The following is a 23,826-nucleotide window of genomic DNA, read 5'->3' as shown; positions in this document are numbered from 1 at the left end:
CCTATGAATCTATGATAGAAAATGTGTATTTTTAAGGCCAGGCACCATGGCTCGCTCTTGTAATCCCAACACTTTGGGAGGCCAAGGTGGGAGGACTGCTTGAGCCCAGGAGTTCGAGACCAGCCTGAGCAACATGGTGAAACCCTATCTCTACTAAAAATATGAAAAATTAGCTGAGCGTGGTGGTGTGCACCTATAGTCCCAGCTACTCAGGAGGCTGAGGTGGCAGAATCACCTGCCCCCAGGAAGTTGAGGCTGCAGTGAGCCTTGATCGTGCCACTGCACCCCAGCCTGGGCGAAGGGAGTGAGACCCTGTCTCAAAAAAAAAAAAGGACAATTTTGTTTCACTTGGACAGAGGATCTGAAATAAGCCTGTACTGTCTACATATAATGGTCTTAAGGCTAAAAAAGTATTTTAAAATGCACTTGATGTTTGATAATATATTCATAATAAAGCTTAAAAGTACATAAGGATTTTTCAAAGGCAGCATTTTTTCTTGAACAAATTAGTTCACATGACTGAGAAAATTTCATATTTCCCTTTGCCACATGTGAAATTCCTTAAACATATTAAAAGAAACATGAAATAAAGTTTAGAATGGTCACTTCAATGTAACTAAATAGCCTCCTGAAATGTAAGAAAGACTCAATATGAAGAAATATGAATAAATATTAACATATTAATATAATTAATGTATTAAAAGATCTAAGAAGAAAAGTTATATTTTTAGCATCTCTATAGATGCTGAAAAAGACCTTTGAAAAAATTTCAATAATCTTCTTGCTTGAAAATGGGAGATACAGATTTGAACATTAAAATGACCACACACACATGCACACACACACATACACACACAGTTTTTTCAGCCCAAAACAAGCATGATACTTAATGGGCTGGCATTCCTGCTAAAAGATAAGCCTGTGTCAATATTTTTTAAATACTACCTTAAAGGTAATAGTAAATAAAAAGACATGAAAGGTATAAAAAGGAAGAGGTCAATAACTACTATTTGCAAATAACTATATACTTAAAAAGTGCTGGATAATCAACTGAAAAGCTCCAATAAACAACAACAAAAGTGAACTTCAGAAAGGTAGCCAGGCACAAAATTAACACAGAGAAATCAGCAGCTTTCACATACACGAACAACCAATCCAAAAATATATAGACAAAATTAGCCCATTTACTAAAAATAACAACCCCCGTCCTCCAAAACAAACTCAAGAATCATGCCAAAACTCTGAAGAAAAACTTGATAGAACTCCTGAAGGATACAAAAGTGGACCTGACTCAATGGAGAGACACATCCTGGTTTGGGACAGGAAGACTCAACCTCACACAGATGTGAACATTTTAATACTAATTCATAATTTTAACCAATTCCAATAAAAACTCCAACATTTTTCTTCCAGAAACAGACAAGCTGATTTTAAATAAAAAGGCAAAGACAAGCAAGACCAGTCAGGAGAACTCTGGATAGGAAAAGCCATGGGGGGAATGAACTCTATTACACATGAAACATACTCTAAATCAGGGGTCCCCAACCCCCAGGACACACAGACTGGTACTGGTCCATGACCTGTTAGGAAGTGGGGTGCACAGCAGGAGGTGAGCAGTGAGCAAGCCAGCCAGCAAGTAAGTGGAGTTTTGTCTATATTTATAGCCACTCCCCATCGCTTGCGTTACCGCCTGAGCTCCACCGCCTGTGAGATCGGCAATGGCATTAGATTCTCATAGGAGCGTGAACCCTATTGTGAACAGGGCATGCGAGGGATCTAGGTTGCATGCGTCTTATGAGAATCTAATGCCTGATGATCTGTCACTGTCTCCCATCACCCCTAAATGGGACTGTCTAGTTGCAGGAAAATAAGCTCAGGGCTCTCATTGACTCTATCTTCTGATGAGTATGTAATAATAATAGAAATAAAATGTAATCCCTCTCCCTGGTCCATGGAAAAACTCTTCCATGAAACCAGTCCCCGGTGCCCAAAAGGTTGAGTACTGCTGCTCTAAATCCTCAGTGACTAAAGCAGTTGGAACTGAGACATGAGCAGTACAATGGAATGAACAGAAAGTCCAAAAACAGACCTGAAGACTTACAGGTGTTTAGCATGTGATAAAGGCAGCATTTAGATCCATGGGGGAAATGGACTGATTAATGATAGTGATGGGAATTGCAGGAACCTATCGGGAAAAAAAAATGTTGGATCCATGCCTTACATCATTCGCCAAGATAAACTCAAATGTGGATCCAAATTATGTGTCAAAAATGAAGCCATGAAAGTGTTAGAAGAAAAAGGCTTTTTTCCTCTCTTTTTTTTTCTCTCTCTTTTTTTTTTCTTTAAGATGGAGTCTTGCTCGGTAGCCCAGGCTGGAGTGCAATGGCATAATCTCAATTCACTACAACCTCCAGTTCCCAGGTTCAAGCGATTCTCCTGCCCCAGCCTCCCAAGTAGCGCTGGGATTACAGGTGCGCACCACCACGCCCGGCTAATTTTCTTATTTTTACTAGAGACGGGGTTTCACCATGTTTGTCAGGCTGGTCTTGAATGCCTGACATCGTGATCTGCCTGCCTTGGCCTCCCGAAGTGCTGGGATTTGAGGCGTAAGCCACCACACCCAGCAGAAAAAGCCTTTTAAATGACAACTCACAATCTAGAAGCCATAAAAGAAAAAAAAAAAGATATGTTTATAATGAATTCTCCTACGTAAAAAAATTTCTGGGTGGTAAAAAAAAAAAAAAAAAAAAAAAAAAAAAAAAAAAAACATAAGCAATGTCTTTTTTTGTTTTTTTTTCAAGATGGAGTCTCGCTTTGTCACCCAGGCCGGGGTGCAGTGGCACGATCTCGGCCCACTGCAACCTCTACCTCCTGGGTTCAAGCAATTCTCCTGCCTCAGCCTCCCGAGTAGCTGGGATTAGAGGTGTGCGCCACCATGCCCAGCTAATTTTTGTGTTTTTAGTAGAGACGGGGTTTCACTGTGTTAGCAGGCTGGTCTCGAATGCTTGACCTCGTGATCTACCCACCTCGGTCTCCCAAAGTGCTGGGATTACAAGCATGAGCCGCCGTGCCCAGCCTATGACCCTTAAACATATGAAAAGGTGCTCAACCTCACTCATCGTAAGAAAAATACAAATTGAAAACGACACAGAAATACCGTTTGTCACCTATCGGACTGGCAAAACTCCACTGACGTCCCCCTCTGTAGGTGAGTCTGGGGAAACAGACACACTCACCCATTGCTGATGAAAGTGTAACAGGCATATTCCCCATGGAAGGCAGTTTACAATCGATCTCAAAAGCACAATGCCCTTCCCATCACCCAGCATCCTGCCCATCCCTGTTCTGCTGCTCTAGACCCACTCTCTACCCCGCTGCACCCTGCTCTGTGCTCCAGGCCAACCACCTAGACCAGCAGTCCCCAACCTTTTTGGCATCAGGGGTCAATTTCATGGAAGACAATTTTTCCACAGACAGAGCAGGAGGATGATTTGGGGGTGACTCAAATGCATTACATTTATCGTGCACTTTATTTCTATTCTTATTACATTGTAACATATAACGAAATAATTATACAACTCACCATAATGTAGAATCTGTGGGAGCCCTGAGCTTGTTTTCCTGTAACTAGACAGTCCCATCTGGGGGTGATGGGAGACAGTGACAGATCATAAAGCATTAGATTCTAATAAGGAGCACAAAACCTAGATCCCTTGAATGTGCAGTTCACCATAGGGTTTATGCTCCTCTGATAATCTAATGCCTCCACTGATCTGACAGAAGGCGGAGCTCAGGCAGTAAAATGAGGGATGGGGAGGGGCTGTAAGTACAGATGAAGCTTGCCCGCCACTCACCTCCTGCTGTGCAGCCTGGTTCTGAACAGGTTTGGGGACCCCTGACCTAGAAGGCATCAGCATCCACAGGTTCCTTGGCTCCTGGATTCTCACTGGGTTCAGTGGAAGGCTTGACAGGAGACTGGAGCAAGGGAGGCAAGCGGGAGGTGGCCTTTATTCCCCTGGTTCTTCCTGCTGGTCTCCATCGCGTGGCTGTGTCTCTCTGCGGAAGGTTCTGATACTCGCCTCCCTCTCTCTTCCTCTCCAAACCTCGGTGTAGCAGTGATTCCTGTGACTGGTAGTCCTGGGTACTTTATGATTTCTTGTTTCCTGACTGCCTGCTCACAGCTTTGGAAATAGTCCCTTTATTAAACTCTCCTCAAATTCCCTTGTTTGGGCTAGGCTCAGTGGCTCATGCCTATAATCCCAGCACTTTGGGAGGCCACAGTGGGCAGACCACTTGAAGTCAGGAGTTCAAGACCAGCCTGGCCAACATGGTAAAACCCTGTCTCTACTAAAAACACAAAAGAAAAAACAAATTAGCTGGGAGAGTGGCACGCACCTATAATCCCAGCTACTTGGGAGGCTGAGGCAGGAGAATGACTTGAACCCAGGAGGCAGAGGTTGCAGTGAGCCGAGAAAGAAAGAAAGAAAAAGTCCCTAGTTTGACCATGCCAAGATTAAGAGTTTAATCATCTTAACCTCAGAGACTCACAGGATCCATCCATGAGTATCCTTCCAGGACCCTAACTGGTACACCCAAGAATCCCATTTTGGAGAATTTATCCTCAGATATACTTGTGTATACAGATAATTCTGTGCATACATTCTTATGCACTGTAGCAAAAGATTAGAAACATCCCAACGTCCAGCAACAGGGGCCTGGTCAAATAAACAGTGATAATCTACACAGAGGAGTGTTTTGAAGCTGTAATAAACAGTGAAGAAGCTCGATGGACTCACAGAAAAGATCTCCAGAATATATTAAATGAAGAAAACAAGGTGCAAAGCTGTGTATATAATGAGGTGACCGTCTAGTCATAAAAGGAAAATAAGAATAAATGTATTTTCAAAAATAAACACTGGAAGGATACATAAGTAACTTGAAAACTCGTCACCTTCAGGGGTATGGCGGGCAATGGGATGAACACGTACATTAGTATACAAAGTACATGCAGTGCTTTTCCTGGCTTCAATTTTTTAACCCATGCAAACATTTACTCAAAAAATTAAATCAGGCCGGGTGCAATGGCTCACGCCTGTAATCCCAGCACTTTGGGAGGCCGAGGCAGGCGGATCACTTGAGGTCAGGAATTCGAGACCAGCCTGGCCAACATAGCAAAACCCCGTCTCTACTAAAAACACAAAAATTAGCCCGGCTTGGTGGTGCAGGTCTATAGTCCCAGCTACTCAGGAGGCTGAGGCAGGACAATCGCTTGAACCTGGGCGGGGAAGTTGCAGTGATCTGAGATCGCGCCATTGCACTCCAGCCTAAGTGACAGAGTGAGACTCCGTCTCAAAAAAAAAAAAAAAAAAAAAAAAAATTAAATTACTAAAAAAGCAGAAAGAAAAACACTGAGGCAAGAGTTCGGCAGCAAGCATATTTGCTGTCCAGGAAAAAGAAAAAGGGCAGGTATCATCTTAACCTTAGAGACTCATGGAATCTGATTCGTTGTTTTAGCAAGGTATCTTGGTGATGACTTTTTTCATTGGTAGAGTAGACGGGGCAATCCTGTGGTTGGTGAGGCCTAGTGGCCCTTTGAAGTCTGGTTTTGATTTCAAGTCCGGTTTCTTATTGGTCAGTCCCCAAAGCTCTAAGTGTGTTTATGAAATCAGGATGTTCAGTGAGATAGATGGAGATTGCATGCTCTAGAAACAAACTTTAAGTAAAAAAGGAGTCACAGGGATGTCCAGTTAAGGCCTGAAATTTAGCAGGAGATGGGCTGTGGATTGAAGCATGTTTGGTAGTAAACTATGTGTTCAGTGCTGAGAATAAAACTTCCCGTTCTTGGGAAGACATGATAACAGAGGCTGATCTATCTGTGAGTTTTCTGAATTCTGCTAATTTGGTGCCAACAGCATAGTGAGTAATGACCAGGCCGAGCCCAGGCCAGTGCAAAGGAGCAGAAATGAAGATCCAGAGAGACAGAGTTCTGTCCCGAAGGCAGCGTTCTCCTGGTCACTAAGAGGCACAGTAGCCTTCCACCCTCTCCTCTGCCCTGAGCCTGAGCCTGGTCGTGGAGACCCATCCTCCTCTTCTAGAAAGAGGGAGTGAGGAAGGAGGCAAGTCAGTGCGGTCTTGCTTCTCACCAGGCAGTCAATTACCACAAGGGTGGCGGGAGACACAGCTGCCATGACAACTTGTAGGACCTGAAAGCACAGACACGTGGAGGCCTAGAGTCCTTTTAGATGAAGGAGTCAGATGTTCGTCTATACCACAGGAGAGCAGGAAGAGAAGATGTGTTATCTTCGGTGTTCTGTGTATCCTTTTTCTGACATGGTTCCTTCTGCTTGCTTCTCATGGTGTTTTCCCTGGCATGGCTGAAGATGCTTTTTAGAATGGTGATGGGGCCATCCTACTGCAGGTTAAAGTAGGCGCCTGCCAAGGTGACAGACAGAGACTCTGGAGACTAGATTCCTGGCTCTGCCACAGCATTGCTGAGGTCTTTAACACACCACACACATCACTTAGCCTCTCTAATTTGCAGTTTTCTTCTCTGTAGAAGACAGAAAGACAGACAGACAGATAGATGGAAGGAAGGGAGGGAGGAGAAAGGAGGGAACAAAGGAAGAAAAAGAAAAGAAAAGCAAAGAAAGAAAGGGAGAAGTAAGGAAGAGAGGAAGAAAAACGAGGGAAAAAGGGAGAGAAGGAAGTAGGGAAGGAAAGAAGGATGAAAATATATGGAAAGAAAGGAAAAGAAAGAAAAGAGGGAGAAGAAAGGAAGGGAAGAAGGAAGCAAGAAAAAAAGAGAGAAAACAAGCAAGCAAGCCAAGGGGGTGGATGGGTGGATAACTGGAATGGATGACTTTTAAATGCTTCCTTCTCTAAAAATTCTGGCTATCGGTAATGGCTAAGACAGTAAGAAAGAAGATGCCCAATTTAAAGCCTGGATGAAACCCAGAGGCAGAATTCTTGATGCAAGTCATTTTTTGGATCTCTGTCATTTGGTGAAACTGAAACACATACAGATTCTTCGGGCTTGCAACTGCCAAGACATTCTACATCTAGTGGTAATAAAAATTAATGTTCAAATTAAAACAGAGAACAGGAAACTGGAAGTTCATGGGGAGAGCTAGTTGGCTGCAGGCAGAGTGGGGAGGTGAGGAGATCGACGTGGAGTGGGCTGGTTTGCTGAGTCAGCCCCACAGTGGTGCTTCTGATAAGATTTTTTGGGATGGGGATCCTGTATAGACACAGATTCTAAAGCACCAAAAATGTAAATGGTCACTTTTTAAATGAGTACAAATGATCCATAAATGTTTTCGAGAATCGAAAGAACTGAAAGAATACAAGATACCATCCGTAAAATACACATGCAGATATTTTGTACTATATATTCCAGATGTAAGGTTATTATATGTTTCAGAGATAAGATTCAGGTAAAGGAAGATGTGACAACTCGTAGGACCAGAAAGCACAGATTGGTAGAGGCCTACAGGTCCTTTTAGATGAAGGAGCCAGATGTTCATCTATACCACAGGAGAGTGGAAAGACGTTTTGTCTTTAGTGTTCTGTGTATCCTTTTTCTGACGTGGTTCCTTCTGCTTGTTTCTCAGGGTATCTTCCCTGGCATGGCTGAAGATGCTCTTTATAATGGTGGTGAGGCCACACTATTGCAAGCTCTTCATTTGGAAACCGAATGGCTCCCTCATGCTTTCAGGCTGAGAGAACTGATGAGTCAGGTGCATGGGCTATTGGGAGCCAGAGGCCCTGATAAATTATGTCGTTCTGCCTCGTTAAGGAGATGAAGGGACTAGCTCAAGGTCATGCTGTCAAAAGCAAGGCCACTCTAACTCCAAATATTAATACAAACTGCCAGTGCAAGTCAGAGGAAGAGGGACTTCTCTTTTTGCCACTCTTTGAACTCATTAACTGAACAGCATGGTACAAAATGAGCAACCTATTTTGTAGATGATTTAAATAAATGGTAAAGACTAGGGACATCTAGCATAGTGACCGTGACCCATCAAAAGTGAGGCTCTAATAACTTTCTGATCATGTTCATCCTTTATAGAAGTCAGGGAACTCAAGGACAGAATATTGTGCAGCATGTGATTTAATCATAGTATGCTTTATGTGTGTTACGTTTAGTTGAATTTTATTGCCCTTTTGTTCAAATTGTGGTTCTTTCATTTTAAATAATTAATAAGAATTATTTTTTAAAATGCTATCTTTTTTTAAACTTCTAGTTTAGGTTCAGGGGTACACATACAGGTTTGTTATGTAGGTAAATTTGTGTCGCGGAGGTTTGGTGTACAGATTATTTCATCGCCCGAGTGATGAGCATAGCACCCGACAGGTACTTTCTGATCCTCACCCTTTTTCCACCCTCCACCACCCAGTTGGCCCACTGTCTGTTATCCCCTTCTTTGTGACCATGTGTTCTCAATGTTTAGCTCCCACTTACTAGTGAGAGCATGTGGTAATAACAGTTTTTTAAATCCATTTCAATCAAGAACAGGAAATAAATATTCCAGATTCCCAGAAACATTTAAAATGTAAGTTTTAGAAATCTCCAAAAAGGACTTGGGTTAGGAAAAGCTATGATGTGCAGCTGCTTCACATTTGTCACATCAATTAGAAATAGACCTGAGATCAGTTCCACCATGACTCCTAACAATAGGATAGCTTTGTTAAAAAATAACCCCCAATGGGCAGGGCACGGTGGCTCACGCCTGCAATCCCAGCACTTTGGGAGGCAGAGGCGGGCGGACTGGCTGATCACGAGGTCAGGAGATCGAGACCATCCTGGCTAACACTTTGAAACCCTGTCTCTACTAAAAATACAAAAAAATTAGCCGGGCATGGTGGTGGGCACCTGAAATCCCAGCTACTCGGGAAGCTGAGGCAGGAGAATGGCATGAACCCAGGAAACGGAGCTTGTAGTGAGCCAAGATCATGCCACTGCACTCCAGCCTGGGTGACAGAGCGAGATTCTGTCTCAAAAAAAAAAAACAAAAAAAAAACACAACCCTAATGACCGGGTGCAGTGGCTCACACCTATAATCCTAGCACTTTGGGAGGCTCAGGAGGGCAGATCACAAGGTCAGGAGTTCAAGACTAGACTGGCCAACATAGTGAAACCCCATCTCTGCTAAAAATACAAAAATTAGCCAGGTGTGGTGGCACACACCTGTAATCCCAGCTACTTGGGAGGCTGAGACAGGAGAAACGCTTGAACCCGGGAGGCGGAAGTTGCAGTGAGCTGAGATCACACCACTGCACTCATGCCTGGGCAACAGAGCGAGACTCTTGTCTCAAAAAAAAAAAAAAAACAAACCCAAATCACATAAATCTATTTATGGATAAATGATGTCCAACCAAGGGCTAGGTCTTATATAGGCCCAGTTTCTAGAGGATCTGCTTCTTGACATTGAGAACTCTATTTACCCAACATCTATTATAAAATCATGCATGTATGCAATTATGCATACAATTATCTATTGTTTTTTAAAAGGGGTGCAAGCTGTGTCATGGTTCTTGGGTTGAAGAGTAGTTTAAACAAGTCCTTTGGTTTAGGTTGCACACAAGAAGGCTTTACAAGATCTAATCTTTTCTAAACCTGTTATGCTCTTTGGTTCAGCAGAGATTCCTAATTGTAGCTATTAGTTCCCCTTTTTTGTGGTCCGTTCTGTCAATAGACTATTGAGTGTTCAGTAAATTAAACCCAACCAGCAGCCAACACATCGAGACAGACGTTAAATCATAGCTTGGCTGCCCTTATTCCTTACTGGTATCTGTGAAATGGCTTTTAAGCCCAGGCACAGGATTTAACATGATGCACATTTGTGTCACTCTCAAATTTCCATCCTGTACAATCAGGTATGTGAGGGCTTTTTTTCTAGGCAACAGGTGTGTTCTTGGAATAAAGTTCAGCCCCCACTTCTGGCTGATGTGAGAGGCAACAGCTGCAAGCTTAATGCCAATGACACATGGTTCTATAAGCCAGAGAAAAAATAAACAGCATGTTCAAAGTATTAAAGTCATGGGCAGATGGACTATAGCTGCCTGTACTTTTCTTTGTGTTGTAGAGCTGGAGTCTAAACTTTCAGATGACAAGTGTTTCTTTCTTTCTCTCTTTCTTGTTTGTCTTTCTTCCTTCCCTCTTTTATTATTTTCCTTCCTTTCCTCTATTTTTTAAAAACTAGTGAGAACATAACATTTCCTTAAGCATTACATATTCGTTATTGAGAATATTCCTTCATCTGAGTCATCCTGTTTACAGCCTGATGAATGAAGAGATGAAAAACTTAATATTAATCAAGCTACACTTTATATCTCACTTTGTTCTAAAAAGAACTTAAAGGGACTGTTTACTGTGCAATTTGAAGACAGCACACAAATCTTTTTTAAAAAATGCAAAGTTAAATACACTTATTTATAGGCCTCATTATTCTCCTATAAAAAGTTTCTATCTAGAATTTTTGAGATACTCCTAATGAGTTATAATGTACTGTGTACATCAGAAGTCTAATGTTGACATTAATTAATAGTAACCATAGTGATACAATGATTACTGTGATAGTGTTGAAGAGAGAAAATGTTCATTAATCACTCAAGCATCTTTTTCAGTGTATTACAGATAATATTCCTTTGTGTATGCTAGCATTCAGGAGTTATCATGTCTCAGAATATAAGAGGCTCAGCCACTCTCTTGCTACGTACAAGGTTTCTTGTAAACAAAAACACTGAGGAAAAGAACAGACTGGAGTAGTAACGATAGAGCTGTGGGATATATTTGATGCGGACACTTCTTAGTGCCCAGGTTTTTCCAGAACTCATATATATCAAGGCTTGTCTCTTTCACCAAGGGGTGTACTTCAACAGAAATGGAGAAGTATCTTTGTTTTTCTCAGATGTGGCAAACAAATACATTGCAATATGATGAGATAAGCACCTATTTAATTACAATCTTGGAGCCTCTGGCATAACCGGAGTCACTGGATCCCCTGGGAGACTGGTGTTGTGTGTTGCATATGATGTCTAATTGGGAGGGGAGCAAAGAGAGAATCCCTTTATACTTTTTTGTTAAGCCCCAAACGACAACTTTATTGAAGAATCAGATTTTCTGTGAATCTATACTGAAAATGGTTTTGCCAGGATTGTGCTGTTGCTGAGAAATCTATAGGTAGGTGGATTTGGAATTCAATCCTTAGTGAGAAACAAAGGTCAAAGAAAAAGAAGAATCCAGTGACAAATGTCTTTTTATGTTTTTAATTGGTTTGGCTATCACATTAGATTTTCACTAAATGCATGCAAACAATGACTAACCCCGGAGATGATGCTAATATGTTTTAAAATACGAAAAGTGTCTAAAACTGGCAGGCTAGCTTAGGTAGCTTTAAAGTTCTCTTCCAATCCAGAGATTATCAAACTCTGTGTTTTTGCTTTTCCTCAGGCTCTACTTTATTCAAAATTAGAGTAAGATACACATAACATAAAATTTACCATCTTAACCATTGTCAGTGTATAGCTCAGTAGTGTTAAGTATATTCATATTGTTGTACAATCTCCAGAACTTTTTAACCTTGGAAAACTGAAACTCTGCACTCATTGAACAATTTCCTATTCTCTGCTCCCTCCAGCCTCTGGCAAACACCATTCTACTTTATCTCCACAAATTTGACCACCCCAGGTACTGCAAATAAGTGGAATCATACAGTATTTGTCTTTTTGTGTCTGGCTTATTTCACTTAGCATCATGTCCTCAAGGTTCATCCATATTACAACATGTAACGGCATTTCCTTCCTTTTCAAGGGTGAATAATATTCCATTGTATGTAAAGACCACATTTAGTGCATCTGTCAGTGCACACTGGAGTTGCTTCCATCTCGTGGCTATTGTGAATAATGCTGCTATGAACATGGGTGTCTCTTGGAGATGCTGCTTTTAAATTTGGGGGATATACATAGAAGTGAAATTGTTGAATCATATGGTAGTTCTTTTTTTTTTTTTTTTTTTTGAGGAGCCAACATTCTGTTTTCCACCATGCCTGCACCACTTTACATTCCCACCAACAGTGCATAGAGGCTCCAGCTTCTCCCCATCCTAACCAGTACTTGTTAATTCCTGTTCTTTGGATAGTAGCCATCCCAATGGATGTGCGGTGATATCCTCAGGCCGCATTTTAGAGAAAGAAGAAGGGTGGCTGGTGACTGAGTCAGCTCAACCAGGGGAACTTTTTTAAAGCATAAATCAAATCACCCTGAGTCCTCTGCCCGGTGACCCCAGGTGGTTTCCCATCACAGTGGGAAGGAGAGCCAAGTCCCTCACTGTGACTAGAAGAGCATGTTGTACTCTGAGCCCTTGTTATCCTTCTCCCTTATCTTCTCCCAGACGTTCTGTTCTGCTGGGAACACACCACGCTTGCTCTGAGCCTTTGCTCTTGCTGTTCCCTCTGCCTGAAACTCTCTTCCCCACATCTCTCCACAGCTCACTACCTCTCTCCATCAGGTCTCTGCTCAGTGTCACCTCAGATACACCTTCCTCTCTCAAGCAGTATCCCTGCTTCCAGCACTCTAAATCATGACCCTGCTTTCTTATTCTTTTTGTACTTAACACTACCTGAATTCGTTTATATATTTGTATATATCATCTGTTTCCCAGACTAAAGTGGAAGTTCTGTGAGAGCAGGATGTGGCCTATCTTGTTCATCCCCATGCTTCTAGCTTCCAGAACAGTGCCGGGCAAGGCTCTATCCATAGGCGTTGCAGGAACAATTAAATGAATGAATGGGCAAATGAATGTTTTAGCCACCATCTGCCTAGCCAGAGTAAAAAAACAAATAAATAAAGATCTCCTCAGGCTGTTTAGAGTTGTCAGAGGCTGGGCTGGTAAGTTTAAACTCTCCACTGAGAACAGGGGAGGAAAGTACTTACGTGGGTCTCCACATCCCCAGCAAGGATCCTACTGTTCTTTAAAAACTCGGCCACCATACTGTTCATCAGCTTGTCAAAGGCTTCCACGGAGGGTGCCACACCTTGGGGAAAGGAGCATTTTGTTATTCCCTGGCAGTTGAATGAAAACCTGGGACTAGCCGGCACGGTGGCTCACACCTGTAATCCCAGCACTTACGGAGGCCAAGGCAGGCAGATCGCCTGAGGTCAGGAGTTCAAGACCAGCCTGGACAACATGGTGAAGCCCATCTCTATAAATATACAAAAATTAGCTGGGCGTGGTGGTGGGCACCTGTAATCCCAGCTACTTGGGAGGCTGAGGCAGGAGAATCGCTAGAACCTGGGAGGTGGAGGTGATCTCAGTGAGTCGAGATCACGCCACTGCACTCCAGCCTGAGTGACAGAGCGAGACTCCATCTCAAGAAAAAAAAAGAAAAGAAAACCTGGGACTGTCTTGCCATAGGCAATATGGAAGTTTAATATCATCAATGTCATTCTCACTAATTCATTCGCTAAGTCATTCCTTCACCCAATCAATGTTTTTGTTATTTGTTCCTTGAGACAGAGTCTCACTCTCTATCACCCAGGCTGTGCTGGAGTGCAGTGGCGTGATCTTGGCTCACTGCAACCTCCATCTCCTGGGTTCAAGTGATTCTCCAGTCTCAGCCTCCCAAGTAGCTGAAACCACAGAAGTGTGCCACCATGCCCGGCTAATTTTTGTATTTTTTGTAGAGACAGGGTCTCTCCATGTTGGTCAGGCTGGTTTCGAACTCCTGGGCTCAAGTGATCAACCCACCTAGGCCTCCCAAAGTGCTGGGATTACAGGCGTGAGCCACCATGCCTGGATCTCAATCAATGTTTATTAAACATTTCTCAACAGCTCCGGAAAACACTGTTTTCCTATTTTTCATCGTCCTGAGTAAAGACGCTACATAACTTCATTTCACTCCCTCCGAACCCAGGGAGGTAGGTAGCACCATTGCAATGTTACAGATGAGGAAATGGCTGCAAACACAGCACTTGACTGGGCCACAGTTACAGACCAAACAAAAGGCAGATCCAAAACCTGAACCCAGCTGATTCATTCAAAGCCAGTGGCCCTTCCTCCATAGCCACCTGCTCAGGTGCTGTAATGCCCTTACAATCAATCCCAAGATTACCGAGGACAGTCAGAAGGTAATAATGAACTCTGGGCAAGGAGGAAAAGAAAGCTGATTTCACTCCTTTTCTTCCTTCTTCACCCCCAGGGGGCGGGGGGACAACCACAGTGGGAGTGAAACTGACTGCTGAGGCCATACCCGTTGGGTTCAGAGCTGCCAAATTACTGGCAAAGCTCAAGTGGCAACTGCCCAACAGGTGTGCTCTGCATTTCCTTCCCTGCCTTTTAATTAACAGAAAAAAAATCTAAGTCCCTGATTTCATGTCCCTAATATTGAGAAATACAATACTGAGAAACTATGAAAACTCTAACCAAAACCTAGGATTCCTTTCTTCATGTTGTACAAATATATCATCCATGCTCACAAAACTATTAGGTGAGTGTCTTTCTTTTTCTTTTTCCCAATTACCCATTTCCACGGGCCCAAAGGGTGATGGAAATGTTATTTACGGCTCTCTGCAGGTGTGTTGTAACTTCTGAGCAGGATGCTGAAACTAGATGTTGAAGCTGAGTAAGTTACCTTAAAGTTCACAGCACAGTATGTAACAACTTCTGGAACATAAGAAGGACACAAGCCCAAAGGCTCCTTATGGATCCCTTTGGAAACAGATAAACCTGTTTGTTGCTATGGAAGAGGCCCCAGGCGAGGCACAGGGTGAGGGGCGGGGGAGGTGGGGTGCGGTCTCTGCTGAGTATTTAAAGTGGGAGAAAGTTTCAGAAATGTGTCAGAGTCCTCTTCTGACAGAGCAGAAGGTACAATGATAAAAGGGAATATGTTCCAATTTCCTTTCATCGTTCAGCTCTGTTCACACCTCCTGCAGGCAGACCTGTCTTTCTCTCCAAACTGCATCCTTTGAGCATCCCTTAATCAAAGAATTTGGGGCCCTGAATAGTAATGCATTGAGACCAAAGATTCTGGAGCATTAGTACTGCGTATAATTCATCTTCAATTTTCTTGCACCTAGCATGGTGTTTGTCACATTGTAAAAACGCAAAAATATTTCTTCAACTGTTGAGCTGAACTTATCCGATTGTCATCAGAGAAAAACAAAAAGCACTCACCTTCTAAAGCACATCATAATACCAGTATCAAAATAGAGTGGTCCTTTGATCTATGCCTATTATGCATTTGTAAGGGATTATGTTCCTTCTAAAAGTTTCTTTTTTTTTTGAGATGTAGTCTCGCTCTGTCGCCCAGGCTGGAGTGCAGTGGGGTGATCTCGGCTCACTGCAAGCTCTGCCTCCCGAGTTCACGCCATTCTCCTGCCTCAGCCTCCCGAGTAGCTGGGACTACAGGCGCCCGCTACCACGCCCGGCTAATTTTTTGTACTTTTAGTAGAGATGGGATTTCACTGTGTTAGCCAAGATGGTCTTGATCTCCTGCCTGCCTCGGCCTCCAAAAGTGCTGGGATTACAGGCAGGAGCCATCACTCCTGGCCAAAAGTTTCTTTTAAAGTAAAAAAAAACTTAACTTTTGCTATAACATTGTCATAATGATGTTTACAAGTAAGGTAAAAGGTTGTTCTGTGGATTTGTCAAAAATAGAATTTAGAAAATTGTCAAAACTTACTAATTAAGAAGAAATGGAAATGGTGGTGTTTAGCATTAGTAAAATGTTTTAAGGATGGATATCATTCAGACAATTTACTAATTATCCTACTTCATTTCAAGTAGGATAGTAAATTGTGGGCTAAGTTGTTTTAGAAGAGCTTTGCTTTAATAACTGGTTTGGAATGATTTGTTATATGAGAAATATCTGTTTAAACATTTAAATAATTTAAATAACTTAATTACATACCCTCTAATTCTAAGCCTATTAATTTTCCTAGAAAAAAATCTTTTTTTACAAAGTACCAAGTTCAGTCTAGTACCTCTTTGAATAAGTGAGGTTCAAATTATTGAGTTTTTTTTTCTTTACTCAATAATACTAAATAATCTCCTGGTAGTTGGATTTTAACTTTGTTTTGTGTATTCACAAAACAAAGGCTTAACATTTGTGGTCAGTAGTTTAGAGAAATGTCTTTAATCACCTGATGCCAACAGTATAATGAAACAAAGTTATTGAAGAGAGGATGAAAATATTTTCTTACAAGTAAGGTTTATTGAATCTCATATGCCAACTGTATACAGTTAACAAAAAGAGGCTTAAAATGAAATCATAGATGTGTCTCAGTTGGAGCGGAAAAAACTTACAGGCTCCTGGCAGCCTTCCTTAAAACAACACCCCCTTTCAATTCATTCAAAGCATTTTAATTTTCATTATGTTCAGGGGGGAAATAAACCAGCCAGCACATTTGTGCTCACACAGTAATTTCTGTCCCATGGTATGTAATACAGGCACGGGTCCAAATTCGCCTGAAACTCTAGAAGCACCAATGTAGTTCTTTCCTGGTGAAAGCTTTTTCTGAAGTCCCTTCTTCCCCACGGCTTTTCTCAGCCCAAAAAAACCTGACAGGATTCCATATGGGTCAGATAAGGAGGAGGAGCCCATGTGACAAGAACAGAGTTGCCATATTAAGTGCAGATTGCCTGGTTCAATTTGAATTTCAGATAAGCAATGAATAAATGTTAGATGTAGGTGCATAACACGCAGTATAGCCCATGCAGTATTTGGAACATCTTTATAACCCCCCAAAAAGTGTTCTTTATCTGAAATTCAAATTTAATTGGTTGTCCTTTATTTGTTAAAAAAATTATTAAGTAAATTACTTGTAATTTTTCTTTGTCCCTTATTCAAGAAGGAATTGGAAAAATTATTGTAGATAATTTGGAGTTTGCCATATGTAGTACCCTTTTTGAGAAAGTAGTCAACTTTTTAGTTTTGATTATATAATTTAAAAATGTTTTACAGTATGGTATTAGGATATAGTTTTAAAAGCATATGTGGTTGGCCGGGTAGGGTGGTTCACGCCTGTAATCCCAGTACTTTGAGAGGACGAGGCAGGCGGATCACGAAGTCAGGAGATCGAGACCATCCTGGCTAACATGGTGAAACCCCGTCTCTATTAAAAATACAAAAAATTAGCTGGGCGTGGTGGCAGGCACCTGTAGTCCCAGCTACCCGGGAGACTAAGGCAGGAGAATCACTTGAATCCGGGAAGCGGAGGTTGTAGTGAGCCGAGATCATGCCACTGTACTCCAGCCTGGGCAACAGAGCGAGACTCCATCTCAAAAAAAAAAAAAAAAAAAAAACAAAAAACCATATTTGGTTAGGAATAGGCAAAGGTAAAACACCATGACGTAGTTATGTTACATCACAGTCATATTTGTCTTTGCATAACACTAGCTTCCTTCAAAACTTGAGTTCCTAAATTTAGTGATTTGTTCTCTTTAAAATGAAAATCTACGGAATGATAATTCCTTCCAATTTACATTCTAATCAAGAACATTAGTTTCTTTTTTGATAATTATGTAGATAATATATTTAGTCATTGAGTGCCGGACAGCAGTATGAACACTAAACGAAAGATGAATATGCTCTTAAGAGGCACTGAGGCTGGGCACAGTGGCTCACACCTGTAATCCCAGCACTTTGGGAGGCCGAGGTGGGGAGATGGCTTGAGCCCAGGAGTTTGAGGTCACTGTGAGCTATGACTGCACCACTGCACTCCAGCCTGAGTGATAAAGGGAGACCCTGTCTCTAAAAGGCACAGATACTGATAATTTTTGTGGATTGTGGGTTGAAAGATTTTCTTCCTTTCTCTTTTTCAGGATTGCTTGCCTCTGGTTAATGTTATGGTCACATACAATGGAAGGGGTAGGGAAGCTGAAGGATAATAGAAATGTTCCTTGAGAGTGAAATGATGGAAACAAAATGAAGTGACCCACAAGAAGACCAGGAATGACAACAGTTTGTGACCCTACCTCCACTGACACCATTGACTTCCCCGCAGTCCCCAGGGGGCCTGTGGGACTCTGCAGACAGCGACTCCAGGCGGCTGACAGCTCGTTCCAGTCTTTCCACTAGTCCCTGCATGTTGGCCATTCTGGAAAAGCACAGGCACAAACAGAGGCTGCATGAGCATCAGGGAGAATAAGCAAACCAACACCATCAGTCTCAACAACAGCAAGGAGGAAGACACAATCACTGGGAATGGCTTTATTTTTATTTTTGTAACCATGAAATTGTATGTATTATTGTTGTTTTTTAATTTCAGCAGTTTTGGGGGTGGGTACAAGTGGTTTTTGGTTATATGGATAAGTTCTTTAGTGGTGATTTCTGAGGTTTGGGTGCACCCATCACCCGAGCAGTGTACACTGTACCCAATGTGTAGTATTTTATCCCTCATCCCCCTCCCATCCTTCCCCAGGTCCCCAAAGTCCATTATATCATTCTTATGCCTTTGCATCCTCATAGCTTAGCTCCCACTTATAAGTGAGGAACATAGGATATTTGGTTTTCCATTCCTGAGCTACTTCACTTAGAATAATGGCCTCCAGCTCCATCCAAGTTAATGTAAAAGACATTATTTTGTTCCTGTCTTTGACTGACTAGTATTGCATAGTGGATATACACCACATTTTCTTAATCCATTCATTGGTTGATGGGGACTTAGGTTGGTTCTGTATCTTTGCTATTGCGAACTGTCCTGCTATAAATATGTGTGCATGCGTCTTTTATTTACCTAAAGAGTATTTCTTTTTTTTTTTTTTTTTTTGAGGTGGAGTCTTCACTTGTCGCCCAGGCTGGAGTGCAACACCCTGCTCACTGCAAGTCTACCTGGTTCGCCATTCTCCTGCCTCAGCCTCCCGAAAGCAGCTGGGATCACAGAGCCCGCCCAATCACGCTCTGCAGCCACTTTTGTATTTTAGTAGAGACGGGGTTTCACCGTGTTAGCCAGGATGGTCTCGATCTCCTGACCTCGTGATCCGCCCGCCTCGGCCTCCCAAATTGCAGGGATTACAGGCGTGAGCCACCGCGCCCGGCCTACCTAAAGAGTATTTCTAAATATCAGAAAAATATGTGAAATTCAAAAGAACCTAAATCTTGGAACAAAAAAAAATCGGCATTATATTGAGCTTATTTTCTATTCCATTGGTGATTATTACAAGCCTAGTATGTAATACACAAATATTCACTCCCTTTATACTGCTTCCAAGTGCCTGCGTGGATGCTTCTTTGTTATATGACACAATCTATGTGCAGCACTTACTTTTTAAAAGCCTACAAAACATATATGGAAAAATTAACATTGCCAGCTCTTCTTCTGCTAATGGTGGGAACATATTTTCAGTATTTTCAATAATTCCTTCTGTTAAAGTAAAATTCTCCGGGGAGACTAAACCCACTGATAATCCTTGTTTACTCAATTACATAAAACCAAACAGCCCAATCCAGGAGAACTGAGTTTATGAACCTGAGCATCATTTAGTAGACAAAGAGGCCATCATCTCCAAGAGCTAATTGTTTTCCACTTATTACTGATTGGTTTGTTTTGGTGTTTCTGTTGCTGAATTATTTTAAATTATAATTATTCTGAATGTAGGGTTTTAATTTAAAATATGACAAATGGTTATTTTCCTTTTATAAGGCTGCTGGTTATGTTTAAGCAAAATTTAGTCTTCGGTGGGGTGGTTTGTAGAGACAGGGATCTTCAGTTACCCAGTACTCTTGGCTGGGATAAATAGGGACTGAAGCTGATTAGAGGACTGGAGATAAAAATGGGGCAGGGTGACCAGGTGCGGTGGCTCACGCCTGTAATCCCAGCACTTTGGGAGGCTGAGAGAGGCGGATCATGAGGTCAGGAGTTTGAGACCAGCCTGGCCTACCTGGTGAAACCCCGTCTCTACCAAAGATACAAAAATTAGCTGGGCATGGTGGCACATGCCTGTAATCCCAGCTACTCGGGAGGCTGAGGCAGGAGAATCACTTGAGCCCGGGAGGCGGAGGTTGCAGTGAGCTGAGATTGTGCCACTGCACTCTAGCCTGGCAACAGAGAGAGACTGTATCTCAAAAATAAATAAAATAATAAAATAAAATAATAATAATAAAAAGGTTAGCCGGGCATAGTGGCAGGTACCTGTAAACACAATTATTCGGGAGACTGAAGCAGGAGAATTGCTTGAACCCAGGAGGTGGAGGTTGCAGTGAGCTGAGATCACACCACTGCACTTCAGCCTGGGTGACAGAGCAAGACACTGTCTAGAAGAAAAAAAAAATGGCGAGGGGGCAGGGTATCCATGCTTCCTGCTTCCAAACAGAAAATTAAATGACTGTGCATAGGGTAAGTACCCACTAAAATTGTAAACTTATATTAAGATTATTGGCTCTAGAATCTATATGTCATTAAGGCAACCTCTGAGGAATGAAACCCAATCTAATTTGTTCAGATTCCTGAGATCTAGCTTATAGCCACCTTAACCTCGGCCAGATCAACTTATGACTGCTTTTGGCAAAATCAGGCTGCTGCCCCTTAAGAGAAGACAACATGCCTCCTCTTAATCAGTGCCTGGAATTCTTCTCCCTCTTAAGAACCTTCCAAGCATCATTCTGAGCAAAAGAGGAACAGCATGCTTCTGAATCAGAGACACTGCTGTCCTAAAGCAGGGGGAAATACATTTAATTGCTCTCAGATGGATAAATATTTTATGTTTCTGCAGGGGACCAGGCAATACATTTCTCTTATGTGTTTTGTAGTCCATCAGCTTTGAGCTTAAACGCAGTGATGACGTGCCACTGCCGTTTTTCAAAAGCAAGGTTATAAAAGTTTCAAAAGCTTATATACCTCTGTAATTCTGTCTGAATGTCAGATGGTCATCGGCTGTGGAGGGCGGAGTTTACTGTCTATTTTGGAAAGTCATCTCTCCTGAAACTGGCAACAGTTACTCTTGCAAAATATGGGGCAGTGTTCTCTGCACAGCTGAAATCAGCATCTAATCCTAAGGGGATTCAAAATTAGAAATTTCTCATCTATTCTTTTCCTCTTCACGTCAGAGCTTGTGCTTCCATCGCAATTGAAGAAAAAAAAAAAAGGAAAGAGAAATGTAATTGAATCCTTTACGTAATCCTCTTGCAAGGGAACTGGGTATCCTGTAGGTGGGTGAAGGCCATTTGAGAAATGATGAAAGCCCCTGAAATCTTTTAATAGTTGCCCATCTGTTCACAGTTATCTATGTTCCCTGTTACTCAACTTGCCAAATGTTACCACCATAGACCTAGCCCGCGACAGAAAAAAAAAATGTTTGCTTTGTTAGCAAGCTCCTATTCCTAACAGAATGGCACCAGCCACCTCCAGCAGTTCACAGATGAAGCTGTCTTGAGAAGGCCTGTTACATTTCACACTTAGGACTGCCGTCTCTGACTGTGGCTTAATCAGACTCCCTGACAAGACCCAAACTCGCACTATCTCATAGTGCTCCGTATGTTGAAAGACAACAGGAGTCAGCCCACAAGCTGCAGGGCTGGACAGATTGGTGTGGAATGCAGTCGAAAAGCGACTCAGATGTCACTCCATGTAAAATCACCACGAGCAAGACTGAAATTCTGCCACAGTCTCTAAAGTGGTCAAAATACAGCTCATGCAAGGAAGTTGGAGAGATGTCTCTGGGTTTAAAACTTTCAGAACAGTTTCTAAGATAAAATGAAGAATAAATAAAAGAAAGACTATACCAGGAGATAGTCTGGGTATAGCATTCCCAAGGAGACTGATGGGGCCCAGGATGGTCGGCATGATCATGCCCTCTTCTCTCCAAACTCTCTCTGCCTCTCTCCCTCTCTCTCTCCGTATACCCTCAGCCACTAGCCTGGCTCTCAAGAATGAGGAAAGAGCAGACCTGCAGATTCTCCAAATTCTTCCCAGGCAGTCCCATCCGCCTTAGCATTCCAAAGTGGATTTAGCCAAGTTTTGACAAGGAGGTGGCAGCCAGGAATTAAGAATTAGGTTGAGGAAACTCATAGGGTAGTCAAAGCAAATACAGACAGCAAGGTCAGGGTAAGGAATGAGTCAGAGCCAGGGGGATAGACCGAGGAGTTTGGTTCAGGAGGCCAGCAGAATAGGAGGATACAGCAAGATGGTAGGAAAGAAGATATTCTAAGAACCCAGTGAGGAACAAAGAGAAGCCAGATTCACAGCTGGAGAATAAAGCGACTGGGTTAGATGACACAGCTCAAACTTGGTCCTCCAGATCGTCGCTAGTCATCCTATTCAAGTAGAAGCCGACGGCAAGGAAAGGCCAGAGGATACACAGAAACACCTGAGCAGAGTGTGAGTGTGTGTGGGGAAAAAAGAGGAAGGAACATAACCATCGCACAACTTTCTCTTTTTCACGATTTGTTTTAGGGGCTGGGTCCGGTGGCTCACGCCTGTAATCCCAGCACTTTGGGAGGCGGAGGCGGGTGGATTGCTAGAGTCCAAGAGTCCTAGACCAGCCTGGGCAACATAGCGAAACCCATCTCTACATAAAATTGAAAAATTAGCTGGTTGTGGTGGCACACGCCTATAGTCCCAGTTACTTGGACGACTGAGGCAGAAGGATCTCTTGAGCCTGGGAGGTCGAGGCTGCAGTGAGCCATGTTCACCCCACTGCATTGCAGCCTGGGTGAAAAAATGAGACTCTGTCTCAGAAAAAAAAAAAAAAATCAGGTTTTGAAAACTTGTACTTGAGATTAATCTTAATTCCTTGTTTTGAATTAAATTTTTTTTTTTTGGTATTCTGTTTTGAGTTTTTTTTTTTTGAGTATTTTTATCATAATTTTTTTCATCCTCCTTTTTGGTCTTTTTTTTTTTTTTCTTATTTGAATTTTCCCCTCACTTTTCAAGGTTTTTTGTTTTTTGTTTTGAGACAGGGTCTCACTCTATTTCTCAGGCTGGAGTGCAGTGGCACAGTCATAGCTCACTGCAGCCTCCACCTCCTGGGCTCAAGGGATCCTCCCACCAAAGATCCTCTCTAGTAACTAGGATTACAGGGCATGCCACCACATCTGGCTAATTTTCTAAATTTAGTTTTTGCAGGGACAGTGTCTCCTTATGTTGTCCAAGCTGGTCTTGAACTCTCGGGCTCAAGTAATTCGCCCATCTCAGGTTCCCAAAGTAAAGGGATTATAGACATGAGCCATGGCACCCAGTCTAATTTTTATTTTTATCAAAGCTAAACATGCACATAATTTAAAGAATCAATAGTTCTACACTCTTCCATTCTGTGTCATAAGTGCCAATCATTTTTAATTATTTTAACTGTGTCTTTGATAATCACCCCCCACCTCCTCCTTATCTCTAAATAACATGACTCTATCTCTGTGTCTTATTTGGTTTTCTTCAGTTTGGGGCATTATCTACTGAGTTCCCACCAAAAATACAAGGGTTTACTTTTTCCTTGCTCAGTCCCCACTACTACCTACATGCACATTGCCTATTGTCTTGTCCTCCCAATAGTGTTATATCACAATTTTTGTGTGATCAGTATCCAGAGTTAACACAATTATGACTATTTGCATCTGAGCCAGGAGGTATACTATACACAGGGTTGCCATGAAGTATAAAGGTAGAGAAAGTCTGGAACATGGTCAATAATAAACGTTAGCTGCCGCTATTAAGTCATTCCATCTCATTTTGCTGTCAGCGGGAATGGTTATATTTGAAATGTCAAGCAGTCATCTAGAAGATCTGGTCAATGGAAATGACTAACGGAAAACTTCAGGTCAGTATAGCCTTATTTTTGTCCCCAACATTTCATTTTCTTCTGTCCATGTACTTATTCCTCCAACATGTTTAAAAGAG

General features: G+C 42.2%; 1 protein-coding gene across 2 annotated transcripts in view; it reads right to left on the bottom strand.

Annotated features, from left to right (window-relative positions):
- Window positions 1-23,826, bottom strand: part of CAP2 (cyclase associated actin cytoskeleton regulatory protein 2) — a 167,164-nt gene that overhangs the window by 118,617 nt on the left and 24,721 nt on the right. For both annotated transcript variants that reach the window (XM_021937023.2, XM_021937024.2), the window contains 2 exons: window positions 17,975-18,096; window positions 12,934-13,034 (listed from right to left, as the gene is read on the bottom strand). In XM_021937023.2, coding sequence (XP_021792715.1) covers window positions 12,934-13,034; window positions 17,975-18,095 — 222 coding nt within the window. In that variant the 5' untranslated portion in view covers window position 18,096. The remainder of the gene's footprint in view (window positions 1-12,933; window positions 13,035-17,974; window positions 18,097-23,826) is intronic.

The sequence above is a fragment of the Papio anubis genome, chromosome 6 (genome assembly GCF_008728515.1).
Source record: "Papio anubis isolate 15944 chromosome 6, Panubis1.0, whole genome shotgun sequence".
NCBI classification, from domain to species: domain Eukaryota; kingdom Metazoa; phylum Chordata; class Mammalia; order Primates; family Cercopithecidae; genus Papio; species Papio anubis.
The sequence above is the reverse complement of the archived record's forward strand: the minus strand, read 5'-3'. Positions and strand labels throughout refer to the sequence as shown.